This window comes from Pteropus vampyrus, unplaced genomic scaffold, assembly GCF_000151845.1.
Source record: "Pteropus vampyrus isolate Shadow unplaced genomic scaffold, Pvam_2.0 Scaffold301, whole genome shotgun sequence".
NCBI classification, from domain to species: Eukaryota; Metazoa; Chordata; class Mammalia; order Chiroptera; family Pteropodidae; genus Pteropus; species Pteropus vampyrus.
The window spans coordinates 2,017,084-2,029,385 of record NW_011889082.1 but is presented as its reverse complement, the minus strand read 5'-3'; the positions used below and the strand labels follow the sequence as shown (position 1 = coordinate 2,029,385).

At 34.3% G+C, this 12,302-nt stretch overlaps 1 protein-coding gene across 1 annotated transcript in view; it reads right to left on the bottom strand.

Moving 5' to 3' along the window:
- The window catches only part of LOC105303195 (histone-arginine methyltransferase CARM1-like), a 150,213-nt gene extending 148,369 nt beyond the window's left edge, over positions 1-1,844 (bottom strand). Inside the window, exon 1 of the mRNA XM_011376678.1 lies at positions 1,742-1,844. Within this exon, the coding sequence (XP_011374980.1) occupies positions 1,742-1,844 (103 nt within the window). The remainder of the gene's footprint in view (positions 1-1,741) is intronic.
- Between the last annotated feature and the right edge of the window lie 10,458 nt (positions 1,845-12,302).

Sequence of the window (12,302 nt, the reverse complement as noted above, 5' to 3'; positions counted from 1 at the left end):
TATAATTTAAAAGTTCAAAGTGAAAGCTGTACAGTACTGATACATCAGTAAGCAAATGGATGGATGTAACGGGAAAGATCTCAAATAAAGTTATCTAAGAATTCAGTATTGGATAAAGGGGGCATTTCAAGTCAATGTGTAAAAAATTGCTTTTTAAACAAATGATGCAGAGAAGCATTTTAAAAACTTTAGTGTCATTGACAGAGAGAAAGCTTTCTTAAATGAGAGGAAATTTACCCCTTTTCTCCCTTTATTCTGCTGCCTGGAAAGCAGATGTGATGACTGGAGCTCTTGTAGCTATTGTGTAATATCAGTAGTGTTGAGTGACAGACTACTGAGTTGAAAGGAAGCTAGGTTCCTAAAGATTTCCCGGAGCTAAGCTTGGACTGGTAATAACTGGATTTCTTTCATCTGAGAGAAAGGTGTACTTCTATTTTCTTTTTTAAGATACTTATTTTGGAGTTTCCTGTTACATGCACCTGAATATAATTCTAATTAATACAGATTCCTACCTAACATTTTACACTCAAATAAAGAATAACCTTTTTCAAAATCAGCCAGATTAAAGGAGTATTTCTGAAATATTACAATGGAGAAGGCTTAAGTGTACAAGCAAAGGAAAATATGTAAAGAAAAACTGTAAGAATTAAACTTTTTAAATGGGATCCTTTATTTCCTTTTCAGATAATTTGTTGTTGTGTGATAAAGTGTCTTTTACATGATGAAAGAGTTACATGAGAAAGTAAACACAATAAGGAAAGAGCAAGAAAGATAAAGAAAACATAGGTGGATTTGAAACTGAAACAAAATTTTTAGAAATTAAAAAAAAAACTAAACCAATAGATGAGTTTAAAAACTGATTAAATACAGCTGAATGAAGATTTAAGGAACAGAAAATACATCTCAGGCAATCTTACGGAGTGCACCAGGGAAAGACAGAGACAAAATATGAAATCAGTTGAGACTAAGAACATAAGATCTAATAAACATCTATCAAGGGCTCTGCAAGAAAACACAAAGAACATGGGAGAAATAGTACTTGAAAATATAATGGATGAGAATATGCTAAAACTTGTGGAAAAGTGTGGATCATCATATAATAGAAGCAGGAGTTACCACCAGAATAAAGAAAAATTCTAAATTTGGATATATTGTGGTGAAACTTCAGTATGCCAAATCAAATAGAATATCACTGAAGCAGCCAGAATAAAACAAGTCAACTACGCAGGAATGGAAATTACACTGACTATTGCCAAAAGAAAGGAGGTTGCTCCTATTACAAATGATTTTCAGAATCAGAAATCAAGAAAAAGTATTTTTTTATTTAGAAAGCTTGCTCTCCGGTCATAACATGTGAAATGTATTAGTTCTTCATGAAAACAAGACTCAAAGCCAAAGTATAGGTTTTATACCAAGCTCTTTTTATGAAATTATTGACTTGAAAGACACTAGAGGTCATCCTACCCAGCTCTTTCATCTATTTATTCCTTTATAAATGAGAATATGAAGCCCAGGTTGTAAAGTGATTTATCCAAGACCATACAGTTTGTTAACAGCAGATCTGGGACTAGAACATTTTCCATTAACCTCCTTGTAGGCAGAAATCTGCAAAGTTGGAATTTTCTTTGTAGGTGGTTACAGGTGCCTTAATATACTTGATCAAAAAACCTTAAATTATCTGCCAATTCACACACACATATTCACACATACACAACCTCTTGCACACACTAATAATAATTACCGTACATTAGAGAACAGACCAAAGGATGGTCAGGCAAATCAAATATTCTTGGCACATCAGAAGCAGCTCTTGTATAGTACAGCGTACTGCAGAGACACTCCATGGTGACTGGTCTTTTCTATTCAGTGTAAGAGACTGCAAAAGTCTGTCTTGCGTGAGCAGTAATAGTATTTTCATTGTTCAGCACAACTGAAGTTCTGTTGCAGTTGTAGTTCTACTATTTCTGCCTAGAGAAATCTGAGAACATGTTATCACCTTCCTTATTATACTTCAAGTGTTAAGTAATTTATTTGAGGTCAAGATTCTGGATGTTAGTGTGGATGATTAACATGTTGAAATGGAAATATGCTTGGAAAAATTAAGCCCAGAGTATCTCTTTACCAAGTAAATGAGCACGCTCTTACTGTTAGTGAAGCCTAGAATTGTAGAGCTGGAAAGAACTCAATTTCCTCTAAATTATTGCTGCTCAAAGTGAGCTCCATGGACCAGCAGGCTTAGCATCATCTGCAGCTTGTTAGAAATGTAGACTCAGGCCTAATCCTGATTCCGAATCAGAGTATGTACATATCTTATCAAGATCCCAGAATGACTCATCTGAATGAGAGAGTTTGAGAATTGTTCTATCCACCTCAAAGTGATAGCTGTCTGTCCTATTTTTTGTCACACTATATATTTCCTTTTCTTTCTATTCAGTCATTTCTTTATAGCAATGTGCCTATATTTTCAACACATTTGGTATCTGAAAAATAAAATTCCTAGAAGTAAACACAAGACTTCAAAATACTATCAGAACCATGTGACTTTTGACTAAATCTCTATCCCATTCAAAATTAATTTCTAACACCACTAAATTAAGCTTAATTTAATGATGGTTTCAATTATCCTTGGAAAAATAGATAACATATTTCCTCTTTTGTGTACATAAAAGTTAAACTATGCTCCTAGTACCAATTCCAATGCAGTGGTGGCGGGGGTGGCGAGAGGGGGGTGTTCCCACACCAACAAACAATTCTCCAGACACCGGCAGTGTGCCCAAGAATTCAACTCAATTTTCACACTATCTACCTGAATCCACAGGTTGAGGGCTCAGTCCTACAAGAATTCCCCCCGCCTCCACTTCAGATGCCAGTAGCAAGTCCAGGTTGTACTTCTGGCTATAGATCAGAGGTTCCCACAACCCTCTCTTTGCTTCCATTATTTTGTTGGAGCAGCTCACAGAACTCAGAGAAACATTTCACTTACTAGATTATTAGTTTTCTATAAAAGAATATCAGGAACAGCCAGATGGAAGATACACAGGGACAAGGTATGCGGAAAGGGCAAGGAGCTTCCAGGCCCTCTACAAGCATACTGCTCTCTCAGCACCTCCCCGTGCTCACCAAATCACGAAACCCTATCCTTTTGGGTTTTTATGGATAGCTTCATTACATAGGTATGCTTTATTAAATTCTCGACTACTGGTGATTAATTTAATTTCCAGGCCCCTTGCTCCTCCCCCAAGGTTAAGGGGTGGGACTGAAAGTTCTAACCCTCTAATCACTTTATTGGCTCCTTTGACAACCAGCCCTCATTCTTCAGTGCATTCCAAAAATCACCTCGTTAACACAACAAAAGGCACTTTATCACTCTCAACATTTAGGGAATTCTAAATTTGGGGAGTTGTGAGCCAGAAATTGTGGATGAAGATCAAATATATATGAGAAATGTATTTTGGTCATCTGAATGACCACTTACATATATCTTAAAATCACAATTGTGCAGAGGTAAAAACAAGAAAACAATTTAGTTATTGAGTGAATTCAGCTCTGTTACATCAGCTTTCATAATAATCAATGATTGTAGGAGGTATTTCTAGTTTTCCTTAATGGTATCAATCTTTTAAATGCAAAAAAGCAGTTATGTTCTAATTTTCAAAGTTGTTACTAAATAGAAGACCATCCAGAATTTTAAAATATAGAATATTTTAAATATTCTTTTACAATTAGGAAGAAACTAGGAAATATTTTTTCAATGCTATTTAATACAGCAGATCCTGACTTGGAATTTTCCAAGAAATATTAGGTTTAAAGAAAGGATGACAAGATGACCAAGAAGGCTCTCACTGGCAGTCAAATGATAATTTTACTCCACACCTTCACTTTATAAAGAAATCAAGAATTCTTTTATAAAAGACCTTAACAGACTTTAATACAGCACTTGTATTTTTACTGTAGTCACAGGATTCTTAAATATTCAGATCAGCATGTTTGTATAGAATACAATGCAAAGTTTTAAATAACTGAATTACTTTTTTACTTAGTTTCAAATATACAGTACATTGGTTAGACAGCTATATAGTTCATAAAACGATCCCCCCAATTGCTCCCTCCCTCCCCTGGCCCTCCACCTAGCCATCATATTAATGCTAACTGCATTCCCTCTGCCGTGCTCCCCATCCCCCCCATCCCCGTGACCATCTATCAACTACTAATTTGTACTTCTTTAACCACATTCTCCCAGCCCCCTACGCCTCCCCTCTGTTCATCACCAAACTGGTCACTATATTTGTGAGTCTGTTTTTGATTAGTTTGTTCTTTTTGTTCCTTAGATTCCACATATAAGTGAAATCATATAGTATTTATCTTTCTCTGTCTGACTTATTTCATTCAGACAGAGTGAATGTCATCCATGTCATTGCAAATGGTAGGATTTCATTTTTTTTTTAATGGCTGAGTAATACTCCATTGTCTATACGAACCATAATTTTTGAATTACTTTTTAACTTTAGAGAGCACAAATAAGTGTAGTCAGAATGGTTTGTTCAATAGTTGTGTTGAGAGAATTGGATAAACTTTTGAGGAATAAAAATAGTTAAATATTCACCTCTTCCCCCTCCAAAAAAATGATTCATAGATTGAATATGTAATGGTGAAAAATTAAATCATAAGTAGAAAATATAGGCATACTGCTATATAAACTTGGGTCGCAGAATATTTGTATATATTTCCCATGGATGATAAAAAGGACCAGAGAGCCATGAAGGAAGAACCAAATACATTTGACAATCTATTCTTTAAAAGCTCACAAACTTAAGACAAATTATGAACTAGAAATATGCTGCAATATATAACAAAAGGATAATCTTCAAAGAGCCACAAAGAGACAAGCAAATTTTTTGTCTATCAAATTTGTGAAGTTATTTTTCAATTTTTTAGTGAATGTAGGTTAAAATGTAGAGAAATAACACTCATATGATAAGAATATAAATGGTAGACTATTTGGGGAGAGCTATGTGGTAATATATATAAAACGCTTTTAAAATAATCATGCCCTCTGACCCAGTAATTTCAGTTTGGTGAGTTTATACTTAGAATATAATAAAGATTGTGTGAAAAGATTTAATTACATTTCTATTCATCACAGTGCTGCTTGTACTTTTGAAAAATTGGAAAATTTAAAATGTCAAGCAATAGGGGATTAATTAAATAGATCATGGTAATCCACATCAAGGGACACCATGAAATTGCTAAAAGTAATGTTAACATGGATAGCTATTCCTCTTGTATTCTAAGAGAATAAAATGTTTTGTATGATTCTAATTTTATAAGAAAAAATTATACACTTAGAAAAGTATCTGGAAACATAGGCATTGAAGCTTTAACAGTTTTGTTGTTGTTGTTGTTGTTGTTTTTCTGGTAGGTAGTAGGACAGGTTATCTTCTTGCTTGTCTCCATTTTTTTTTTCTTGATTTCTCAGTAATTTATATGCATAGTTTTTTAATAAGAAAAAACAGTAAAAGTTATTTTTACCAAAAAAAAAAAAGAAACATAGCATATATCTCATATGTCTTGAAGTAGTAATAATCACTTAGTATTTTATTGAATTGAAAGCACAGAAAATGAATCATATGTATGTATAAGACTACACTGAAATTGCAGTCTAGGGAATTATTACAATGCATTTGACAATGAACTCAGTAAGTACAGCGCAAAGAATGAGTAGTGTGCCTGTCTTCCCATATTTCCCTCAAATTTCACATAGGTTTCCAGTGAAATGAGAATAATTTCATAAATTTATGCATATCTTCCCCAGTATTATTTTAAAATACCATGCTATATTTTGAGTAGTGAGCTTTCCTAACTTGACCATCTGCCTGTTTTTCTTAACTCGATCTTTATTTAATTCTTTCTGATAAATCCAGAACCTGACACCTGTGTACAGATGAGACACTCTCAGTGTTTGGCCACTCACAGACTAAGGCCACCTTCTGAAATACTACAGGCCAAAAATCTCTCTCCTACTTTCTTTCCAGTCCCACATCTAATCTAAAGTTTCCCTTTTTGTGACATTGGTGAGGACCAATCTTCAGACTGTAGATCTGCAACATTTGAAATACTTTGCCTAAAATATATGTACACATACATATATTTATATTCATAAAATTACACAATATATATCTGTGAGTTTAAAGCATTAGTTGACAATAAAGAGAAAAAAATAATGGTAATTTGGAATGTGTTTACCATTCAATTATCAAATCACATAAATATTTTAACTTAGGTCTCCTTAATATATTAGATATTACCATTTGTATAAGTAGATTAAGGTATGCCCTAATTTTACCATATTCACAGGGTGAGCCCTTAAATCACCCTGGAGAGGTAACTTAAATTAAGAAATAACTGTACTCCATCATGGACCTAAAACTAGAGGCCCAATTTATTATCTTTTCCCTTATATGTAATTCTGGTATTTTAACTTACTTTCTCAAGATAGTCTTTAGTCCTTACATAATGTAACACACACACACACACAAAGTAGGAATGTTCAAAATTATAAATTCAATTCTGAAAAGCGAGCACTGACAGATGGTATAATATTTCAGGTTCTGCTACGTAAGTAAAAGGGTAACCGAGAAGGGCAAGAAGTTCTGCCCTCAAGGTACTCATAGTCTCAACTTATAAGTAGTGTTGCAGTATAACATGGTGTTATGGTGGCAGTATGTACAGAGGAAGAGCACCTGCTCAGAGTTGGTGAGGAGGGAGAGTGTTCCAAGAGACCTCTAGAAGATGATTCCTCCAGCGGATGACACTTCCAGATGATAATTGAGGCTTAAAAAATGACTAGGCAGAGAAGTAAGAATGCAATGATCCAAGCAGAAGTAACAGCAGGTACAAAGGCACAGAGGCATGAAAAAACTGGCTATGTGGCAGAAATGACACTAGTCTGATGGATCTGGAACACAAAGTGTGGAGCCAGGAAGGACAGCAGAATGAAGTTGGCAGGAGGCTCACAAACCATGTTCATCCATCAGGCTTTAGTTGAAGAGGCGGAAATCATCTGAGCTAAATTAAACAAAAAGACATTTGATTCAGAGAAACAGGAGCTTAGAAAATCATTGAAAAGGCCTTGTAAGAAGCTTCCAGGCTGATCTTTAAGGAGTGATCCCCACAGCAACCCCTACCAAATGATCCTCCAATGAAGCCATCATGTCTGCCATGATCAGAAATTGGAGAATCTAGAAGCTACTGCTGCAGCTGCTGGCTCCAGTGCCACAAACCCTCAGCTACAATTGAGGTCAGTCAGCAAATTGGGTATTTCCATCCTGGCTCTCAACACCCACGAAACTAAGGAACAGATCTTGGGAAATCTGCTGCCTCGGCCACTAAAAAACATAATACATTTAAAAACCAAATGTGTTCACAATAGAACGATTAGAAGTAAGCCTCTGCATCATTTCTGGCTTTTGAAAATGCTCCTGGGGCCACGTGCTTCAGTGGGAACTTTCCAGTCTCTAGCACTCATTAAAGCTTGCTATAAGAACTGAAATGGATTCAAGTCATCAAAACTGTCTTTGGCACACCATGATAATGAGTCTGGGATTTTTTTTTAAGATGTAATTCACATACCATAAAATTCGCCTTTTTACAATGTGCAATTTGGTGTTATTTTTAATTCACAAGGTTATACAACCATCATCACTATATGATTCCAGAACATAAAATGAACCCCTATACCTGTTAGCAGTCACTCCCTATTCTTCCATCTTTCTAGCCCCTGCTAACCACTAATTTACTATCTCTATGTATTTGCCTATTCTGAACATTTCAAATAAATGGAATCATGTAGCATGTGATCTTTGTGTCTGGCTTTTTTCACTTAGTACAGTATGTTCATCTATTATAGTATGTATTAATATTTCGTCCTTTTTTATGTCTAAATAATATGCCAGTGTATAAATATACCACTATTTGTTTATCCAGTCATCAGTTCATCTATTGATCAGCTGGGTTGTTTTTTTTCTTGCTATAGCACTATGAGCATTCTTGTATAAGTTTTTGTTTTAACATATGCTTTCAATTTTCTTAGGTATATATACATAGGAGTGGAATTGCTAGGTCATGCAGTAACTTTACCTTTAATTCTTTGAGAACTGTCAAACTGTTTACCACCACAGTTGCACTATGTTACATTCCAATCAGCAATGTATCAGGCTTCCAATTTCTCCACATCTTCTCCAACACGTTATTGTCCATTTTTCATATTATTATTATTATTTTGCCATCCTAATGGGTGTAAAGTGGTATCTCATTGTGATTTTGATTTGCATTTTTCCCTTATGACTGATGATGGCTAACATCTTTTCATGTGTTTATTGACCATTTTATATCTTCTTTAGAGAAATGTCCATGTAAATCCTTTGCCCATATTTTCTCCCGCTCTATATGTTTCACTTTCTTGAGAGTATCCTTTGATGCAAAGAAGTTTTTAATTTTGATCAAGTCCAATTTATCTGTTTTTTCTTTAGTGGCATATACTTCAAGTATTATATCTAAGAAACCATTGCCTAATCTAAGGTCACAAGATTAAAGCCGCTGTTTTCTTCTAAGAGTTTTGTACTTTTAAATCATATGCTGTTATTCGTTTTGAGTTAATTTTTGTATACGGTGAAGGGATTCAAATTCTTTATTTTTCTTTTGTATGTAGATAACCAGTTTGCCCCAGCATTATTTGCTGAAAAAAACTTCTTTCCCTATTTAATTGACTTGACACCTTTGTCGAGAAATTAATTGACTATAGATGTACAGGTTTATTTCTGAATGCTCAATTCTAGCCTATTGATCTAAATGTCTGCTCTTAAGCCAGTACCACACAGTCTTGATTACTACTGCTCTGTACTAAGTTTTGAAATTGGGAAGCATGAGCCCTCAAACTATGTTCTTCTTTTGAAAAATTATTTTATTTATTCTGGTCCCTTACATTTCCATATGAATTTTAGGATCTGCTTGTCTGTTCTTGCAAAAGAGGTCATTGAATTTTTGACAGAGATTGCATTGAAAATGCAGATCAATGTGGCCAATATTGTCATCTTATCAAGTGTTCCAATATTATCTTAATAATACTAAGCCTTCCAGTCTATGAACATAGGATATTACTCCATTTATTTAAGTCTTATTTAATTTCTTTGAACAATGTTTTATAGTTTTCAGTGCGCAAGTTTTGTACTTGTTTTTGTTGAATTTTTTCCTAAGTATTTTACTAAATTTGAAATTTCTAAACATTATCTTCAGACTGTTCAGTATATAGATATGCAATTGATTTTTGTTTGCTAATCTTATACACTGTAACCTTGCTGAACTACTAATTAACTCTAAGTTTTATTATGTGTGTGGGTTCCCTGGGATTTTTTTATATACAGACAAATATTTTTACTTCTTCCTTTTTGATCTGGATGCCTTTGATTTTCTTATCTAAATTCCCTGGATAGAACTCCCAGTACAATGTTGAATAGAACTGGTAAGCATGGACAACCTTGTCTTGTTCTTGATCATAAGGGGCAAAGTTTTCAGTGTTTCACCATTAAGTAAAATGGTAGCTGTGTTCACCAAGGATTTGAAGCAGTAGATTGAAGAGTTACAACATGGAAACAGAGGTGCAGATTAATATCTAGGAGACTTACTTTCTCTGCTTTATAAACTAAGGCCAATTACATTATCATATTTAGTGTCTGTTAAGTTTTTCACAGTATACCATGTCTTGCTATACTCTCTACTCTCTACAAGAAGAGGCTACTCCTAGTCTCCTGTTTCCAATGATATCACTTCTCTCCCAACCCCCTTACACCAAACTCTCCAGAAGGAGATATTTTCATAGTTCCAGGGACCAAAAGAATGGTTCTCCAAGAAAACTTTACCCTCCTCTCTGCTGCCCCACCACCAGGAACTGCAGAAGAGAATAATGACCCAGTGACCTCAGACCTTCCTGCCCACTTTCCTCACACTGAGGACTTATTCCTCACACTCAGGCCTCACACTTACATGAACCTCATGTAATACTAGAATTTCAAGCCTCTGAGGTCATTCATTTATCTGACCTAGTACTCCATAATTCTTTGGTCTCTCAAACTTCTCTACTGGAGCTGTTTTTTTCCTCCATAACCTTAATTTTGTATTTGAAGTCTTTCTCATCTTTTATGACAGAAAACTGGCAGACCCTTAATGACCCCACTTTTCTTGCAGCCCTCTCGATTCAAGGCTATTTTTCTTTTTAACACCCCTTATATATTAGTTATCTATTGCTGGTAACAAATTACCACAGCCTTAGCAGTTTAAATCACCACAAATTTATTAGCTCACAGTTCTTTATGTGAGAAGTCCCTTTCTTCATGACTGGCTCCTTTTTCTTATTCGAGTATCAGTTTAAATATCACCTCCTCAAAAAGCACCTCCTAATAACATCCCTCCACCATTCACCCTTAGTCTTTCAGTGATTCTCTATCACCTAACCCTGGTTTAATTCTCTACATAACTTCAACATGATATGATATTTTTATTTATTATTTATGTATTAGTATAAGCTTTCAGTTAAAATATTTATTTGGAGCATTTTTCCACTTTTATCAAAGTTTATTATTATACCTAATAGTGTTTTCAGTTGATTCTAGGTAAATAGTCTAACATTTCAAAACAATGATAATTTTGTGATTTCCTTTCCAGTACCCTTTAATGTTAATAGAGCTATAGTTTGACTATTTAGTATGTTTATTATGGATTTATGATACAAATTATATTGAGGGAATTTTTAACATTTACTAATATTTTTACTAATATTACTAAATTTACTAATTTTTATCACAAATGAAACTTGAATTAAGTTAACTTTTAGCAACTATTTGTTTTTTTCTCATTCTATTAAAGTGTTAAGAGCAAAATTTTACTCATATGTATTTGATGGTAAATTATCTCTGCATTTCTTTGATAAACTGAGTTGCATGTTGTTATTTATTGTTCTAATAAGCTACTATACTTAATTTGTTAAGAGTTTAGTATATTCTTACATCTTTACTCCTATGGAAGATTAATCTATAGTTGCTTTGCTCTTTTCACCATATCTGGTCATGAGTGGCATGCAAACGTCATGCAAAAGAATACAGTGCCTTAGGAAATTGACCAAAATACTCTAATTCTGGATCATTTTTAATAACATTGGAAATATCTGTTTCTTAAGGATTTGGTAAAGTTGTCCTGATTAACTGAATCCAGTGGGGGAAAAAAATGGTATTAAAAAAATTCTCCAGAATTATACCCTCTCTTAACTCTTGGAAATGCTTTCCAAACTATATGTTGGCTTCTTGCTTGATAAAATTGCAGACAAGGGTTTCTCAGGCCAATTTATCCCAAAACAGAGAAGAGGGTGGAAGGTGAGAAGGTAATTGCTTTGTCATTCTACTTCAAACTATTTTATACTCTTTATCACATCCAGAGAAGTTTAAAATACAAGAGACCTGTGATTTTTGCTGTTTCCCTGTGCTTGGCCTTTGAGTCTTACGGCAGGGATTGTTTATGGATTAAAAGCTACTTACTATCAGTGTAGACGCCTAGTGTCTGATGTTAGTCAAATTTCCATCATTCGGCAACTGAAAGAATCAGAGTTCTGAAGAATTAACTGTTAATACTTTCCCATAAATAAAAATGTTTCTTTTACCCTATGTCTTTTTAAATTTTTACATCATGCTTTTAAAAAATTAATTAATTTATTTAAATTAGTTTCAAGTATACAGTACATTGGTTAGATATTTATATAGTTTACAAAATGATCCCTCTAATTGTTCCTTCTCTCCTCTGGTTTTCCATCTAGCCGATCTGTTACTGCTGACTGCATTTCCTATGCCGTACTCCCCATCCCCGCGACCATCTATCAACTACTAATTTGTACTTCTTTAACTCTTCGCCCCATTCTCCCAAACCCCTAAACCTCTCCCCTCTGTCCGTCACCAAATTGTTCACTATATTTACGAGTTTGTTTTTGATTAGCTTATATCATGCTCTTTTAAACCTGTTCTTTAATAATTGAATACCACTTTTCAAGCAGATGGACATATTGTTTTACAGTTTCTTTTCTATGAGCCAGGTGATCCTTCAGAAGAAATTGATCCTAGTGTCTAAACAGTGCTGCCGTGAAGAGCTTCAGAGAAACTATTAATTAGTTTATGTCATATAATTCCATATGACACATTAATTTAGTCACTTTGGTTTATATTTCACAAATAATTAAACTTAGAAGACACACTAGGAGGTTGTAC